The 19,768-nt window shown below is 42.7% G+C and overlaps 1 protein-coding gene across 1 annotated transcript in view; it reads right to left on the minus strand.

The window, feature by feature from the left end:
* Positions 1-19,768, minus strand: part of PPEF2 (protein phosphatase with EF-hand domain 2) — a 93,737-nt gene that overhangs the window by 64,403 nt on the left and 9,566 nt on the right. Inside the window, exons 5-8 of the mRNA XM_029609819.1 lie at positions 12,193-12,239; positions 3,043-3,209; positions 2,505-2,541; positions 2,260-2,409 (exon numbers count right to left, since the gene is read on the minus strand). Of these exons, the coding sequence (XP_029465679.1) occupies positions 2,260-2,409; positions 2,505-2,541; positions 3,043-3,209; positions 12,193-12,239 (401 nt within the window). The remainder of the gene's footprint in view (positions 1-2,259; positions 2,410-2,504; positions 2,542-3,042; positions 3,210-12,192; positions 12,240-19,768) is intronic.

Raw genomic sequence — 19,768 nt, forward strand, 5'->3', positions numbered from 1 at the left:
CATATGTTATTGCCCTCCCCAGAAATGTTTATGCCTTACCTGGGTAAAACTGTGTACGTTATTGAATCCCCATGAATACTTTTCCCAAGTATGGGGTGGGAATTTCCAGATAGCCATTTTATCTGGGTAAATAAGCATTTATCTGAGTAAATGGCTTATAAAAATTGCCCTTCCTGTGCAAATCATTGGGTATACCAGCCTAATCTGTGGAGTGACTTTGTATAGCAACACTGTGTTTCTTTTCATCAAAGGTTCATTTCAACACCTGCTTTAAACAGGACCCATTCCCCTACTTTCCCAGTAACTGGGATGAGGGGTGACCATACTGAATGGGCTATCCCGGCGACTCAGTGGCAACTGCTGTGTCTGGTCCAATCCCCAGGCTGGGTCTGCCCCCCAGGTTGGCTAGGGGTAGGGGATGGCACAGCTCCTGAGTGGAGGGAGACATGGTCATTGCTCAAGGATAACATCTGGTGGCTGCATTTAGCCCTCATGATTGCAAGGTTCCAGAAGGAGCCCTGGTGCATGGCCCCCAGTCAAGAACTGTCACTGAAATGACTGGAGAACTGTTATCAAATAAGGGAAATATTCCCGGGTAGTTGTAAATGAAGGGTCATTGTGCCGGAATCCCAGCCCTGGTTCCAGTTGAGCTGGAAGAACAAAAAAGCAGGATGAAACCGCTAGGTTCAAAAAAATAATGCCCAATGTGTAGGTCCAAAGGTCTTTTTGAACATTTTTTACATTTTTGAGGTGTTTGTGCTCTCCTGTGTTTTTCAATGTTTGTGGACAATAATCTGCAAGTGCTCTGCAAAATAACAATCATTCTCATCTTTTTTTTTGGGAAGAAGTGTTACTGACCTGAACCTGGATGAAGTGACCAATGCACTTGAGCAGACTGGATTTGATTGCATCGTCATGCATCAGCCTATCCCGTGTGCCACCGCCAGCCCACGGAATTGAGCTGCAGATTGTACCCCTTGCCAGATGAACAGGAAGTACAGAATAAAAAGAAGAGCTACCAATATGAAAGTATGCCCGAGATATTAGTGCTTCAAGAATCCAAGAAAGGCATGTCAAGATGGAGAACATTTTTCCCAGAAAAGTCATCCAGGGTTTGGCTCAAGGATGATCAGTACTGCAATTTGAGGGCAGAGGCTGTAGGACCTGGAGCAACCATAACACTGAATAAGTATTTAGAAAGGGCATTGTGATGTGGTCTATATCGCCATATAATAGACCACAAGAGAAAGCTAGTGAAGTCATCAACTGTTATTATAGGAAAGAGCAGAGGATAGCCCCCAAGAGAAAGACTGGGGAAATAGCAAAGAAAGATGACAAGAGTGAATTCTGGGGGTGGTGCGAGAACCCGGCACACTTCCTATTTTTGGTGGACCTCTCTGCAATGGGATTAAAATTATATAGATCCCAATGAAAGAGAGTCATTGAGGAGACAAGGCCAGAGTGTGCCTTATACTGTCAGCAGTGGAGCTGAGAGTGAGTACCTACACTGAAAGGCAGTAGGACCCTACAATAGAAACAATAGGAATGGAGTTGATCCAGGAGAGGTGTTTACCCTGAGAGTGTGCATGAGTACCTGAGTCTTGAAGGGGATATACAGAGGAGGCCTGGAGCAGGACTAGCCATGGATAGAGGAAGGAGTGATGACACAGTTCACTGCAGCTAGATAAATCCATTCTCCTGGCTGCTGCAGGGAGACAGAAGCCTTCTTGAGGCAACCAGCCTCAAGGCAGTGGACTTCAATTTGAAGATTGACATTTACACAACTTTCTTTTGTTTTATGTATGAGAAAATATTAAGGTTTAAAGTATGTAAAAGCTCCTCCTGCTAAGCTATGCTCACTATTATAAATCTAAGTAAATCTGGATACTGCTGTGTTGATGTACATCAGATCCTCACTTTGGTATCTTGCTGATATCTGTAGAAAATAAATGAAGAATGAATAGCTAAAGTTTGGATTCAGGAGTTGAGATTTTTAAAATTATGAAGTATTGTCATACTAAAAAAAGACACACCATTGACTCTAAAAACATATAAAATATCACACGCGCAAAACCTTTGGGCAGAGAAAAAAGTAAGACATGAATAATACAAAAGAAGGAAGCAAGGAGGGTCAAGAAATAGGTAAGTGAATACTTTGAGAATCTAGCTAGCACTGCTTTAACGTCTTCAGTGAAAAATACAGTCAAATGTTAGTAAAAAACTTTATCTTTGGCATTAAACAGCAATGTAGTAACATACTTTGTGCCTTTCAATTTTGCTTAGTAGCTCCAGGTCAGTAGTATCTGACACCCCGCCGTGAGTAATCAACACTTTCTCATCAATCACGGTGGCTAAGGGCAACCAGCTGAAAACACTTTGTAGCATCTTCAGAATTTTTTTCCCATGTACCTGGAAAGGATGGAGAACAGAAAGAGACAACGAGGCTTACAAGAGAATCAAGCAGCATTTAGATTGTAACAAGTAAGATTTCAAAACCAATATACCTTGTACTTCTTCATTACTTCCTTGGTGAAACCATATCTGACATTAAATATTAAAGAAAAAAAAGTTATACTAAATATGTGTTTATTAAACAAACTTGGCATTTCACATCCATAGATATTGAGGTTAATATTCAGCGGTGCAGTGAGTGGGCAATGTATCTGGCTAAAGATGGCCAGATAAATCCTCATGGATATTCAGCAGAGTGCTGCCGATTACATGCTCTGCCGAATATAGATGGCTAAATTCCTAGCTAAGCCTGATAAACTAATCTGGCTAACTTTAGGCCCACTCTACAGCACCACCACACTTGGCTGGATAACTAATCCTGCTAATTTTGAATATTGCAGTTAACCAGATAAAATATCCAGCTAACTTAATTTTGCCCCGCAACGCCTCCAACTTCTCCGGCTAAACAGCCAAATAAATCAGAGGCATTCAGAGCAGCAGGAAAGTAAAACCCGCAGCTTCTCTGCCTTAGTTCTGAACTTAGCCAGGCAAACCATCTGAACATTGAACTCATTGTGACCCCACCCATACCGTAAGTTGACCATATAGTCCTCATGGTTTCCTCGGTTCAGATGAACTTCCTTGGGGTACACGAGCAGGAATGCAAACAGAATCAGCAACACCTCCAGTGACTGTTTGCCCCTGTCCACAAAGTCACCATTAAATACATAGGGCTTTTCTGGGGATGGAAGGCCATTCTGAGAATAAACACACACAAAGAAGAAAATACTAAAATCAAAATACCTGGGACAAAATGGGGAGGAGGACGAGGGGAAGGACAGAGGCAGGGAAATACATGTAATGCATTGAAACTTTAAGCTTAACTCCACTTGAGCTAGTATCAGTGCAAACCGTAGGAAGGTAATTGGTAGGGATGTGTATTCGTTTCATACGTTTCCTATACAAGCGTGTAATATGAAACATATGAAATGAATGCACATCTAATTGACATGTAATGGGAAACGTATGAAACAAATTAAACGAATGAAACAAATGCACATCCCTAGTAATTGGCCTATATAGATAATAATAATAATATTAATAAATTGCCACTGCTGTAACAGAGGAAACAAGAATTGTACATGCAATAGAAGATCCTGTTTCATACAAATAATATTGCACATGCTATCCTAAATGGACTAAATGAGATGCAAGACTGCCAAAAATTAATAAATACTCTTAAGTTTAATTATACAAATGTGGCAATAGGTTAGAAAACTGGGTTACCAACTGACTTCATATCACATACACAGGTGGAGTCCTGGTTTCCTTATTTCATCTATTAAGTTATAATCCTGTCTTTCTTAGAACTATCGGAACTACAAGCACATGGTTGGACTTAGCCTGTGCAGTGCATTGGACATTAAGTCAATTGGTAACGCTGTCCATGGTAGCCATCAAAGTTTAAGCGACCTTCCCCAACAATATTTCTTATGATATGCAATCTATCAAGAGGAAAACGTTATCATGAAAACAACAGGTATTAAATATCACCAACCACTTCTTGCACATTTAATTATATAGCATTGTAGTGCTCTATTGATTAGATAAATCTTAAATGGATCCTCTTATGCTAACACGTGCTAGCAATACAGAGGTCTATATTCAGCTGCTGGCCTGCTAGGAAAATTAGCAGGATAATTTTAGCTGGGATATTCAGCGGTGCACTTGCATCGGATGCATTTATCCAGCTAAGTTTAGGACTGCTCTTTGGCTATCCTAAAGTTATCTGGTTATGTTAGCGGGTAATGCTGAAAATTGGTATTATCTGGCTAACTTAGCTGGATAATGCTGCTCCAGCCCCTTCAGTGAGAAATTATGATGAGACAAGTGGAGTTCTATATCAAGGATGACTGTATAAAGAGAACTAGACTGGAAGATCATATTGGATTAAGTGATCACAGGGCTCCTGAGGAAGCTACATGTGAAACAACGGCCGCTGTTGAGCCATGATCACTAATAATTTGTCATGTGAATACATCGAGTTTTAAATGCAAAAAAACCCAAAAATTGACTAAAGAATATTTTTCACAAATGATGGAGCTGTCCGGGCGGCCTGTTAGTGAGTTAAATCACAAGTGGATTGTGATTCATTATAGGAGGACCTTGCAAGACTGGAAGATTGGGCATCCAAATGGCAGATGAAATTTAATGTGGACAAGTGCAAGATGTTGCATATAGGGGGAAAAAAACCCTTGCTGTAGTTACACGATGTTAGGTTCCATATTAGTTACATGATGTTAGGTTCCATATTAGGAGCTACCACCCATGAAAAAGATCTAGGCATCCTCGTGGATAATACTTTAAAATTGTCGGCTCAGTGTGCTGCAGCAGTCAAAAAAGCAAACAGAATGTTAGGAATTATTAGGAAGGGAATGATGAATAAAATGGAAAATGACATAATGCCTCTATATCGCTCCATGGTGAGACCGCACCTTGAATAATGTGTACAATTCTGGTCACCGCATCTCAAAAAAGATATAGTTGCGATGGAGAAGGTACAGAGAAGGGCAACCAAAATGATAAAGGGGATGGAACAGCTCCCCTATGAGGAAAGGCTGAAGAGGTTAGGGCTGTTCAGTTTGGAGAAGAGACGGCTGAGGGAGGATTTGATAGAGGTCTTTAAGATCATGAGAGGTCTTGAATGAGTAGATGTGAATCGGTTATTTACACTTTTGAATAATAGAAGGACTAGGGGGCATTCCATGAAGTTAGCAAGTAACACATTTAAAACTAATCGGAGAAAATTCTTTTTCACTCAACACACAATAAAGCTCTGGAATTTGTTGCCAGAGGATGTAGTTAGTGCAGTTAGTGTAGTTGGGTTCAAAAAAGGTTTGGATAAGTTCTTGGAGAAGTCCATTAACGGCTATTAATCAAGTTTACTTAGGGAATAGCCACTGCTATTAATTGCATCAGTAGCATGGGATCTTCTTAGTGTTTGGGTAATTGCCAGGTTCTTGTGGCCTGGTTTGGCCTCTGTTGGAAACAGGATGCTGGGCTTGATGGACCCTTGGTTTGACCCAGCATGACAATTTCTTATGATCTTATCTGTCTCAGACTTTGTTCTTTCCCTTTCATCTTTTTCTCCATTTCTGTCTTCTTTGCCTTTCTATCCATCCTATTCCCCTTTGTCTTTCACCCATTCCCTAATTCCCCATTTCCACCACCCTCTGTTCTCATCCTATCCTCATCCACCTTCCTCTGCTCTTATTCCCTTATCAGAACCTATTCCTTCCCTGGCTTCCAGCCCATTCTTCTGTCTTTTACCCCCTACCAGCTTCTTCTTTCACTATCTCCCCGGCTCCATTCCTACGATTTATCACCCCTTTATAGTCACACCCCTTTCCTCACACCTCTCCACAGCCCCCCAATCCTTTTCTACCGCCTTTCATCAACTCTCCAGTCATCCAGGCCATTTACACCATGTCTCAATCTTTCCACACCCTTCAGTCTTTTTCTCTTACCCCATTTTACCACCTCACTCATACTCCCCCCACATCCAATCTAACACCCCCACTAGTAACCACCCAATTGCCAAATCCCGGCTCTCCACCATTCACAAGTCTCTGCTCTGCCCCCACCCCCAACTAAGGGTGTTCCTAGGTACTTAAAGGTTCTGGAGCACGGGCCCAGAGATCCTTCCCATCCACACACACCCCATCCACCCCACACACATTTTGATAAGCTGAAGATACAGGGCCAATTGGTATATACGTTTTCCACTTTCCCATTAACATTACTTCCCAACTCCTCCACACCCTTCTTATACCTATTTTCCAGCCCAATTAACACCCCTCTCATCAAATTTCCCAGTTTCCACTGTTACCCAATCCTCATTAAGTCTAATTTCCAATTCTCTCCATTCTACTGCCCAAACCCTAAGCTCCTATTGTCTCTATCTCCCATTCCATCCCCACTTCCTCTCTTTCAATCCCCCCCAAGTTGCTACTCTTCCCCCTCAGTCCTCATGAGCACACACTGCCCCTCCCAACAGTGGGTGCAAAGCAGAGCTAAGCTTTTTCCCCTTATAACTCACCATACAAAATACATATTCAAATTGTTGTCACCTTAGTATCTGCAATACCGCATCCCTCCGCTGCCAGACACCTTATGAAATAATGCAACACCTTGCGAAAGAGACATACAGAAGCCACCTAGCAAATTTACCATGCCATAATAGCACTAACTCCCAGGACTCAAAAAGCACCAACCCTACCTATGAAAAGGCAGCACTGCAAATATTACACTAGACCACCATCATACTTTTTACTGGAAAAACAGAAGTCAGATCACTATAGATTCTTATTCAGAAACTGCACACAGCAAAATGCCTCTACTTTGTCACACATGCAGAAGACTCTTAGCTAAGACAGAATAAGGGACCACCACAGACTAGAAAAAGAAACTTGAGGACTAAAACTGAAATGGAAACCCTGAGAAGCCAGACCATGCATGCAGGAGAACACCAGAGAACGAGAAACTCCTCCAGTACTGATCAAAATGGAAGAAAAGACATGCACATTCCCAAAGTCGACACAACCCAATCACTAAAACTGAAAATTAATGCATTTTTCCTAACTTCTCTAAGCTTTTGATTTTTTATAGCCAGGGTGGTACTGACCTCTCACTTTCACTTTCCTCTTGTTGGTCTTTGAAGTCCCTTTCATTTCCTCTCTCCTCCTGTCTTCTCTTCTTTCCCTATATCTGTCTCTGGCATTGGTCTTTCCCTTTCATCTGCTTTCTCTGATTCTTTTTTCCTTACTTATCTATCCTCTCATAGATATATTTTACCTCTCCTCCTCCAGTCCCCATCTCCCTCTTATCACCCCCTCCCCAGTCCTCCTGTTCCCCTTCCCTCCTTTCTCAGCCTTCTATTCTCTTTCACCCACTCCCTAGTCCCCTATTTCCTCTGTCTGCACTCAGCACCCCTCCTTTGCCCTCATCTACCTACCACTCCCAATCCCCTCAAAAGATCACATTCCTTCCCTTACTCATCCCCTTTCTTCGGCCCCTACCCAGCCACCTATTTCCGCTTTCACCTCCTCCCCACTCCCCCATTTCCATCATCTCTGACCCCCTTGATAAACCTGTCCCTTTCAACATAAGAAGTGCCATGATGGTAATGCTTAATCAAGCCCAGCAGCTGACTTCTTCTGATGGAGGAGAATCTGGGTCTTTTGGAAATAGCAGGAAGATCACTTTCCTCTCCTCTCTCTAATTCCCTCCCTTTCCATTGCCTCTCAAACTTCCCCAGCCCCTCCAGGTTCTTTATACCATTTCTCCACCCCTCCCCACATTTTTTGAACCATCTCACACCCCTAGCCCATCTCACACCTCCCTATTCATATCTCCCACCAAATCACCTAATTTCTACAGCCCTGTGTATCCCATCCAGTCCCTGAGTTCCTACTCTTCCACCCAATCCCTGGGTCTGTTTTTCTGCTCCTCCACACAATCCTCTCACATCTCTCCCCCTCATCCTTCACGTCTTCCTCTCTCCTTTCCCTCTCATCTCTGATCGCTCTCTTTCCTTACTTGTGTGTGATTGAGGTGAGGGATTCTGCTGGCATGTGTGTCTGGCTTTTCTGTTTTACCAGTAGAAGGTGTACTGGTGTTCTAGGGCCTATGGTAATATTTGCCGTGCTGCCACGTCCCAGGTGCAGTTGCTGCTGTTTGAATCCTGGAAGTTTGTTATGGATTGGGTAGGTTTTCTATATAGGTTCCAAATATCTTTTTTTTTTTTTTTTTTTTTTAAGGATTTTGTACTTCTTCAAAAAGTTTCTGGTGGTGAAAGATGTTTGTGTGGCTGTTAGTGGTGACACTAGAACCTGAATTGTTTTTGTATGGTGAGCTGGTGTGGGCCTGTCTCTTGGAGAGTGTATCCCATTTGGATACCTTAGCAGGGGCAACGGGAGGGCATCTCATCCTATCCCATCCCTTGCCACAGTCAGCAGATTGCCTTGAGTCGTTACTGACTACTGGCACCAGTTACCGATAAGCAGGCCGATGCAATATCAGTGTGAATTAAATGGACGCTCATGACTGAGCGCCCGCTCCCTTAATGTGCACCAATCCACCTCTCCGGGACGCCCAATGCAAAATGCAAATGGGCTGCCATGGTAAAAAAGAGGCACTAGGAGAAACTGCGTGCCCTCGGCAGCGGGCATCCAGGCGAGGGGGCTGTTAGCCGGTTAGGAAAACAGACGCTGATTAATTTAATGTCCCTTTTTTTAACCTCACAGCTGGCCCCCTTTTTTTTTGTGACAGTCTAATTTTTTAGTTCCTCCGTCGCCATGATATTAAGTCGGAGGAAGTACACAAAAGCAGTATTTTCTGCTTCTCTATCCATTTTTTGAGCTCCTCATAAATTAAGGCCTGTTCGGGGCAAGCGTTAATTTTGGCGAGTAAAAATGTGCACATCGGGCGCTCATATTTTTGTTTTTGCATCGGGCGGAATAGATAATAGCCTCATCAATATGCAGTTGCAAGTGATGAGTGCTATCACCTACGAGTGTGATTGGACGCGCGTTTTAGACCCGCTAACCCCCGTTTTGCATCGGATGTTATGGATGCGCGTCCAATCGCAGGTTGAGACATGCGCTGCAGCCAGCGCATGGTATTGCATCAGCCTGAAATTAAAGCTCTGCTCCTGCTCTGAGCTGCCAACACTCTGAATTGCCTCCCCACAGCCTGACGTTATCAAAGGCCAACTCAATGTTGCTCATATTAGCATGTCAAAAGAGAAATTTTGGGCCTGATCTTTATTGATGATGTCCGGCTGGGAAGGCAGCTCGGAGGATTGGTCACAAGCAGCAAATTTTCTGATGCACCACCAACTTCAGCAGTCATCCTACACCCCTGAGCAGCATTCCCTCAGAGGGAAGCGTACGTAATGAGCATGTTTAGCCAACGTTTATGAATGGGTATGGCTGAATCTTATCATAGAAATATTATTTTTTCTTTTTTTTTTTTAATTCTTTATTTATATGATTTAATATGATTTACAGAATAAATTCCAATTATTCACATCATTGGAAATCATTAAAAAGATCAATACAAATTAAAGGAAAAATATCAGACAATTGTTTCCATCTTGCCCCCCATCATATTTAATTATTTAAGCGATAATGTTGTGAGATCCAAGATATACAGGAACATTATCTATGCAATTATTTTAAAAAATCAAAAAATTAGGGAGGATACTAAACATTCTATCTAAGCTTGAGACTTAGATCACACTGCCCACATTCTTATGGCTATCTATAAATGTACAAAGATGGTCCGGCTCAGAGAAAATGTAGCGGGCATTATTCCAACTTAATACAGCTTATAGTTATCTTGGCACCCATCAACCTTGCCTCCTGGCACATCTCAAGCATCTTTTTTCTCCAAATTTGTGTTGATTTAGTAATGTCCGGGAAAATCCAAATTTTTTGCCCATAGAACAGCTTTTCCCTATTTCGCAGAAATAATTTTAAAATCATATTTCTGTCCATCCTGAAAACAAAGGAAACAGAAACTGTTCCTTGTGATTCAATTTGCTCCTCCGTTGATGACTCAAGAAAAGCTGTTAGATTACTGCCAACATTCAAAGGTGGGTGGGTTAGCCAGACTTGGTTTATTTGCAAAATATATATTTGCAATTGGTGGGATCACCTCAGGGGAAACTTGAAGGGTTTCTATCAAGTATTTCTTGAATTGTTCTCTTAATGAGATCATCTTCATTTGCAGAAAATGTAAAACCCTTAAATTCAAATATCTTTGTGTATTTTCTAGATTTTCTAACTTTCTGATATTTTCCGAGTCAGATTTCACAAGATTTAATTGTACCTCTTGCATCGCTTCAAGTTTAGAATCCAATTCTTTCAATTTTACTTCATGCCGTGCTATCACAGGTTCAGTCTTAATGCTCTCCTGGTTATTATTCAAAGCCAGAGTTAATGAAGTAATTGCTTTTTCTAAAGTTACCAGGGCACTCCACACCGTCTCTAAAGTTATTACATTTGGTTTAGCCAGTTTTTGAATGTGGCCAGTGCCTACCTTGGCTCCTCAACAAACTTCTGAAATTTGTTCAATTTCGTTAGTCGAGTCCCCTTCCTCCGTTGGATTGAAACCGGTAGCACTTGGCATTTCATCAGTCCGTCTCTCCCTTCTACCTTCCAGGCTCTGTTGTTCCTCTGTTACCGCATTGCTATCCTCAACTGCACTCGCTCAAGTGCCATCCTCTCCCCGCCTCCGTTGCCGTGCCCTTCTCCAGCGGCAGCTGGTAGGCTGACCAGCCCAGGTTTGGGATGTTGCTGTGGGTCGGAGGAGAGGTCGTCTCGGGCGCTCCAGGACTCAGTGATGTTTGTATGTCCAGGGGTAAGTCAGCGTGTTCCCCGCTCAATACCCCAGCGGACCCGTCTGGAGTAGAAACCGCAGTCTGAGCAAAGACGCCCACTCTCGTGGGTTGGGAAGGCATCATCACGGCAGGCACCAAGGAATCCTGCCGGATCCTCCCTTTCCTCTTTGTATGTGGCATGAAAAATCGAGGAATTAATGCATTTAGCGGAGCAAACTTTACTGCGACCTCTCCCTAGGACACCATCTTGGATCTTATCCCCCATCTTCATCATAGAAATAGTCTCTCTCATATTATTCCTACATTATTTTAAAACAAGTGGTGACATTTTATCTCTAAGGCATCTTAATTGTGTAATTTACATTCTTTTCTGCTTAACATTTGATTCATATGGAACTGGTATTTGTAAACTGAAAGGAAACAGAATTGAAATCATATACACTATGGGCCGGATTTTAAAAAGGTTACACGCGTAAATCCGGAGGCAGGCGCAAAAGGTAAAATAAAAAATTTTTTTGGGGGGGGTGGGATTAGAGTAGGGCTGGAGGGGAAAGGTTAGGGGAAGGGGTGGGAAGGTCAGGTTAGGGGGGAGGGAACAGGGAAGGCAGCGCGGCTTGGCGCACGCAAGGGGGTGCACGATTGTGCACCCCCTTGCGTGCGCTGACCCCTGATTTTATAACTTGCACACGCCTGCACACGCAAGTTATAAAATCAGGCGTACATGTGTGCGCGCCGGATAGCGCGCGCACATGTACGCCCGCACGCACCTTTTTAAAATCTACCCCATGGGCCAGATTTTAAAAGGGTTACATACGCTGGGCCTAAAGCCCCGGGACGCGTGTAAGTCCCGGGGCTTTACTAAAGGGGTGGGGGCGGGGCCAGAGGCCTCCTACACAACGGCCATTGTCGCTGTGTCAAAGGATCGCGTGCCAGCAGGCTGCCGGCGTGTGCAACTTGCACCTGCCCGGATACAGGCGCAAAAGGTAAAATAAAACTTTTGGGGGTGTTAGAGTAAGGCTAGGGGGAGGAAAGGTTAGGGGAAGGGGTGGGAAGGTCAGGTTATGGAGAAGGGAACGGGGGAAGGCAGCGCGGCTCGGCGCGTGCAAGATGCACAATTGTGCACCCCCTTGCGCGCGCTGACCCCTGATTTTAGAACTTGCGCGCGCAACTTATAAAATCGGGTGAACATGTGCGCGCACCTTTTTAAAATCTACCCCTATATATATATATATTTTTTTTTTACAGGATATCAGAACTTCTCTGTCATGCAGTAATTGGATTAAATGCAAGAACTGAGCTAACAAAAAGCAAGCGAATAAGAATATCTTGCCACATACCTTGTAAAAAATCAGAAAAAGGTCATCCAAACTTCCATGCAGATCTCCTAAAAAAAACAATAATATAAGCATTTGCTTTACTTGGTATTTTTTGCCGGCATCACACAAGAAGTCGGACCTTTCATAGAATCGTAAATAGAAATGTGCCAGTGTTCTGGTGCTGAAGTAGAAAGGAGCTCCTCTCCCCTGCCTTTCTCTCCTACCCTTCTGCTCTTCCCCATCTCTTAACTTCCCCACCCATCTAGGTGCTCTCTCCCATTTCCTTCTTCCCTCTCAACTGCTTCCTTCCCCCTATCCCTCCAGCCTGCTTAATTTCCCCTCTTGCGACCCGGCACGTGTGTCTCTATTTACTCCTGGGAGAATTCTGAGCAAAGGGAAATAAAAACTCTGCACACAATATTTACAAATTCTGCAAAATTCTGCATACATTATTTGTCAAAATAACAACAGAATAAAGTTACTGAGTAATAATTAATTTAAAATACAATACAGAAAAAAAAAAGTACTTCTCAAATGTGTGTAATCCCTGTTCCAGTTGTGGAGCCTAGACAGCAGGGGCACACGGGGTCCCAGGGCCACATCTTTACCCTTTCTCGCAGTCTCACGCGGCCCTAGGGTACGGTTCTTTTATGAGGCGGGGGGGAGAGTAAATCGTCCAGGGTGCTAAGGGTGCTCTCAGTAACACTGTCCTGGGGAGGCATCAGTTCACTTTCCCTAGCAAAGGATGTGACTGCCAACAAAAATTCTGGAGCCTCGAGTCGAGTGTCCGAAATAAATAATTACCGTAGAACTTGAAAAAATTGCAAAATGGGCACTTTTACACATCAGGTCTTGGGAAAACTGGCTTGAAATCACAGTTCTCCAGCCTTCTGCCTGTGAAGTGTCCTTTCAGTAGTTGGACCAGGGAAAACTCGCCCTTCTAGGGTTTGGAAAAGAAAGGCTTCCCATGCGGTCAGGGATATCCTGATTGGGCAGAAAAATTCCCCTTCCAAAAATATTGATGGACAAAAATGTCATAAGTGTCAGTCTCTGCACAATCTCCCTCTTGTGAAAACTGGATGGAAGCCTCCAAGTGTAATAAAAGGTCAAACTCGCACTTCTCTTTCTTCAGATGACGCACATGATTTTTCTTGTGAAAGGTCTAGGTAGCAGGGAACAAAACAGCTCTTCTGATGTCACCACTTCAGGGCAGAGAGGATGGCTGCAAACGTTCCCCCAAAACACAAGGGGGTTTGGAAGTCCTATCCCTTACCTGGGCGAACTGGGAGCAAACTGTGAAAATTGGGAATGGCGTTGGCGCGCATCTATTAAAATTGTCCGCTTACATGGAAGAAACGGCATTTGCGCACATAGGTGCGTATCCACTTACAATTGTGCACACATGTGCATGCATTCAGGTTATTTTATAACATGCATGCATATATGCCCATATATTATAAACTGACCACGTCCCTGGGCATGAGGCGACAATCATGTGCACCTGTTTAAATGTTACTGTCCCTATGTCCTCCCTCCAGTCATTAAATCAAATTTGGTTGCATTATGATCACTGTTGCTAAGTGGCCTTATTACTGTTATCTCTCGCACCAATCAAAATCTCTCATTATTACTGAGCTGCCTAATTTGTTAGCTTCCCTAATTTCCATTAGCATTTCATTGTCCTTCTGTTCATTTTGGCCAAGTGGATAAACATACCCCCACCACGATTTCTTTCTCATCACACATGGAGTTTCCACCCGTAAAAATTCTACTGTGTATTTAGTCTCCTGTGTGATCTTTATCCTATTGAACTCTACGCCATCCCTAAAATAAAGACCCTTCCCCCATCACCACCACAAAATTGATCGACCCTATCATTGTGATATAATTTATACCCTGGTATAGCACTGTCCCATTAGTTATTGTCCTTTCACCAAGTCTCTGAGATGCCAATCAAGTCTATCTCTTCATTCAGTGCTATATATTCTAAGTCTCTCATCTTACTTTTTAGACTTCTGGCAATAGCATATCGACATTTCAAGGTATGATTTTTATTTAAATATACAACTTTCTTCGCAGTTGACAGAGTAAGTTTGAATATTTTAATTCAATCTGATATTTACTTACAGGCAAATGGGCTAAGTATGCTTTTATTGGAATCTCTCTATTGGGATGCCCTAATTCCCTGTTATTTTAGTATTCTTTGAAGATACCTCCCACTGAACCATGCGTTGTTGAATGACTGTTGGTTTTCCCCCCACATTCTAGTTTAAAAACTGTTTTATCTCCTTTTTAAATGTTAGTACCAGCAGCCAGGTTCCACTCCAGTTAAGGTGAAGCCCAACCTTTCATAACAGGTTCCCCCTTCCCCAAAATATTGCCCAGCTCTTATCAAAATTAAAGCCTTCTTCCTTGCACCATTGTCTCATCCACACATTGAGACTCCGGAGCTCTGCCTGTCTCTGGGGACCTGCACATTGAACAGGGAGCATTTCAGAGAATGCCATCCTGGAGGTTCTGGATTTCAGCTTTCTACTGAAAAATCTAAATCTTTCTTCCAAAACCTCCCTTCCATACCTTCCTTTATCATTGTGCCCACATGTACCACATCAGCAGGCCTTCACCAGCTCTGTCTAAAATCCTATCTAAGTGATGCATGAAGTCTACCACCTTCGCACCAGGCAGGCAAGTTGCCACACGGTGCTCACATCCACCAGCCACCCAGCTAGTTATATTCCTAGTGATCAAATCTCCAACTCTGATGGCCGACCTAATCCTTCCCTCCTGGGCATAACCCTTTGTAGACACATCCTTGGTGCAAGAGGATAATGCCTCGCCTGAAGTGCAGATCTTACCTACAGGATCACTTCCTACAACACCAAGTTGATGTCTCCATCCAGATGACTTTGCTCCTCCAAGGCATCACAAGGACTGACAGACGGGAGTTGGGACTAGGCTACTATGTCCCTGAAGGTCTCCTTTATGTACCTCTCTGTTTGCCTCAGCTCCTCCAGATCTGCCACTCTGGCCTTCAGAGATTGGACTCGTTCTCTGAGAGCCAGGAGCTCTTTGTACCGAGTGCGCACAAACAACGTCTCACCAACTGGTAAATAATCATAGATGTGACACTCGATGCAAAAGACTGAAAGGCCCATCTCATTGCTGGACTGTTGTCTATATCTTAATATTGTTGTGTTCTTAGTTAATTTAGGTTGCTAAGGGAGACAATTCTTTAAATGTATGTGTTATACTTAATGTTAATTTGGCAAATGCCTGCGTGGGGACAATTAATCTATTGATAAGGGCTGGGTCAGTCCCTTGTTTTAGATAAATCCATGATTGATTTTTGGTGAGAAAATGTCTCTTGTCCTCTTAAATGGGATAAGAATCTATAAATCAAAGAATCTGCTTAGGGATGGGTGGGATGGAAAAAAAAGACAGACTTTTCTTTTCTTTTTAACAGGCAAATCACATAGAATTATCTTTCTTTTCTTTTCAACAGGCACACACTCTTAGAATTACCAAAGACATGTTTGAAGTCCCTTTTCAGTTCAGCAATAATTTTGACTTTGTCCTATAGCAGTTTCACAGAATTTTTCAAGTCCTTTTGTCTAATTCATTCACTCTTTTGAAATAAAGGGGATTGCACAATGCATAATGATTCTCTGTCACTAGAACCTTCAGGGATTGTAGTTCCTTCATGATCACGGTAAAGGAGGTTTCCGTTTCCTTGACAGCAGTCATTTTTTATGGTAATAAATAGACCTATTTTAACATTTTGACACCATGTGATGGCATGAAAACTGCTTCTATGTTGCTCAGTTTACCATTGGCCATGACAGTTATCTCTTGGGATAAGTATTTGGAAGATACAGCAGTTTTACTGGAAGGGTTTACTGATTCTTGGCTTGTTCTTTTAAGAGAAGATTATCTAAAATGTCCATCTAGTGGCAAGCTCTCTAGTGCCCCTTGACAGTCCTGTTTTATAAGAAATTGTCCTATGTCTTGCTTAAACAAGATACGATACACAAGTGATTTGTTTTACAATCTGGCCGTACAATTAAAAAGAAATTTTACTGAATTTGATGCATTTGGATAGATTTAGGATTTTGTAAAGGGGAGGATGTGCAGATGTTGTGGTACATCATCGTTTCCCCTACTCCTTCCCTGTTCTTTCTGATCCTATCTTTTGATCTTTCCATGTTCTTCTTCATCTCCTACCCATAAGATTCACCAGCCCCTCCGATTTCTCTCCATCTTTAACTCAGGTACTTCCCCCATCTTCCATCACCTTTAAATTCATTTCCATTCTCCCCCCTTAAGTTATTTTCTATCTTCCCCTTCCCCCTCAAGGTTCCTCTCCATCTTCTCCTCCCTCATTGGGGTCCCTTTCATCTCCTCTTATGCTTGGATTTTTCTCTCTTTCCCCTTCTTTCTCTTAGGTTCTTCTCCATCTCTCCCTTCCTCTTCAGATTCCTTCCTCTGGTCCCCTAACCCCCAGATTCATCCCCATCTCTCCCTCCTTTCTTTCAAGTTTCTGTCATTCTCTTGGGGTACAGTACTGTGGGCAAAGTCATGCAGGCCAGTAGGATTGGAACATGGTGACCATGCATTCCCTGTCCCATTGATTGCTCTTCCTAATGCTATGTTCTTCCTTTGTAATCAGAAAGCATAGAAATGTGAAAAGGAGCAGCTGCAGAGACTGGGGATGTATGCTTACTGTGTTCCCACCCTGCTGGCTTCCCATTAGTGATGCTAATTTGAGTTGGAATAAGGTCAGTAATTTCTATTTTATTTTATTTGCTAAAATAAAATAAAACAGAATTTTATTTAAAAGCATGGTAATGTTTGGTATTACTTCTACCAAAGGGATGACCTCTATTCTGGGGATGCATAGGTGACCACCATGCCTCCCACCACTGATCCTCCTATTTTGTTAACTAAACTTACTGTTAGGACTATTGGACAACTGTCACACATTTAGTCACAAAAGAAAATCTGGTAGCATTTCAAACTGATCTGAGAGAAAGCATAAGACTTCAGCTTCTGGTCAGATGTTGTTCAGGCAGCAGAAAGTGAAAATATTATAAACTGATCCTTTAGGGCAGAGCTTTCCAAACTTTTCATGTTGGTGACACACTTTTTAGACAAACATAATTTCGGGACACAGTAATTCAGTCTACTAGCAAACCGGAGGTTAAAGGTTAAATGAATGAAATGTATTTCGACAATTTATGTATGTTTCCTTAAATATATACATAATAAAATGTTTCACGACACAACCTATCTTGTGAAAACCTTTCATTTATATTAAAACTATATATCCTGCACCTCCAGTTCTGTAACTCTGTGCATCCACTGAAATTCCCCCAAACAATGGAGCTTGGATGTTTCCCTTACAGCTCATCATAGTAAAAGGTATTTTCAAATGCTGGTGTCACCTCACAGTAAACAGCAGCACAAACACCTTCCTCTGCCAGGCACATTGTGAACTAAAATAAAACCTCGCAAAAAAGACACTCAAAATCTATACTGCAATCCCATTGTAACATAACAGTAATAACACCAAGGACTCAAACAACAATACCCCTACCTGTGAAAACGCAAAGGTAAATATTACACTGGGTCCTAGAATACCAATACACCACCTACTGAGGAAACAAAACAAACCCGATTGCTATAGATCCCTATGCTAGCAGAATCTCTCATCATGGTCACACACACACAGAGCAGAGATAGACCCTCACCAAATACAGAATACAAAATAAAGGAGCACAAATTAAACAAAAACTGAAATGGAAACCCCAAGAAGCCAGACTCTGTGTATTAACAATGGAAAAACAGAACCACCATTCCTCATAAAACAAATAAAATCAAAAAACAAAGCATCAGTTATAATAGTAAAACCATACTAATAAAAGAATATTTTAAAACTACTGATAAATAGAATTTCTATTAATTAAAATCATATACATTTTTTACAATTTCCCAAACACCAAAAAAATATTTCAAAACAGCACATATATCAAATAACACACAATAATTAAAACTAATAAGGATTTTAAAAAGCCCCTGCTGTCCATACATGGGAGCTCTTGATTTCCAGTCACCCTGATATTGTCCAGGACTAGGAGGTTATCCTCTCTCACACAGACTCACATGTCCATTCTCTCTCACACATACACTGTCACATACATACACATTCATGCTCTTATACCCACCATAACCTCTCGCTCTCACAGACACTGACACACTCTCAGGCTCTAAGACACGCTCTCCCCCTCCACACACAAACTCTTACTCCCCTGGATTTTCTCATACACACTCGCTCTGGCTCCCTCACATACACACACACCCAGGCAAGTTCCCAATCATTCTCACACAAACACACACACAAACACACACACCCAGGCAAGCTCCCAGTCATTCTCACACACTGAAACTGACCCCCAGGCAGGCTCCCATTCATTTTCACACCACTCCCTCACCATCCCCCAGGCATGCACACATTCATTCTCACACACACACACATACACCACCCACAGGCCGGCATCTATTCTCACACATACAAACCCCAGGAAGACACCCATACATTCTCATGCACTGACACACCCTCAGGCAGGCACCCATGCATTCACACACATACACCCCCAGGCAGACTCCCATTCATACACATGCACACACTAAAGGCAGATCCCCTCTCTTTCTTTTGCCAGCAACCTCGGAGCCTCTCTCATTCCTCTGCTGCCACTGTCACTGCTGCCACATGGCTATTTGGGAGGCGCTGATTGCTGCTATTGGCACTGAAGCCCATTCTGCTGCCTCCTCTGTGCAGGCCCCGTGGGCTTCCACTTCCTCCATGTTGATCTCGTACATTGTGAGATCCGCATGGAGAAAGTGCTACTCTTGCACATTACCAAATATTACATGTGCCAATCAGTAAAAAGTAATTTATTTCTTTTTTTTTACCTTTGCTGTCTGATCTTAGTTTTCTAAATGGTTGGTCACAGGCTTTTTTTGTTCCACCTCCCCTTTCTTATTTTTTTGCCAATTCCTTTCATATTGTCTTTTTTTTCTATTTCTTTTCTCTCCATCTATCTTCTTCCCTCATACATTCAGTCAGGTTCTCATTCTCACATGCTTTCTCTCTCACACACACAGGCTCTCACATGCTCTCTCTCATACAATCATTCATACAGTCTCTCTCTTGCACATGCTGTCTGACTCTCACACACCCAGGCTCTCTCTCACTCCCACATGCTGTCTTGCTCAAGCACAGGCTCTCACTGTCACATGCTCTCTCTCATACAATCATTCATACACAAGTCTCTCTCTTGCACATGCTGTCTGACTCTCACACACCCAGGCTCTCTCTCACTCCCACATGCTGTCGTGCTCAAGCACAGGCTCTCACTCCCACATGCTGTCTTTCTCACACACACATACACACACACAGGCTCTCACATGCTGTCTCTGCATTCAGGTCCTCACTCCCACACCCAATCTCTCAACTCACCTCATACAGGCACTCAATTTCTCAACTCACCTCATACAAGCACCCAATCTCTCAACTCACCTCATACACGCACACAACTCA

Source organism: Rhinatrema bivittatum, chromosome 1 (genome assembly GCF_901001135.1).
Source record: "Rhinatrema bivittatum chromosome 1, aRhiBiv1.1, whole genome shotgun sequence".
Lineage (NCBI taxonomy): Eukaryota > Metazoa > Chordata > Amphibia > Gymnophiona > Rhinatrematidae > Rhinatrema > Rhinatrema bivittatum.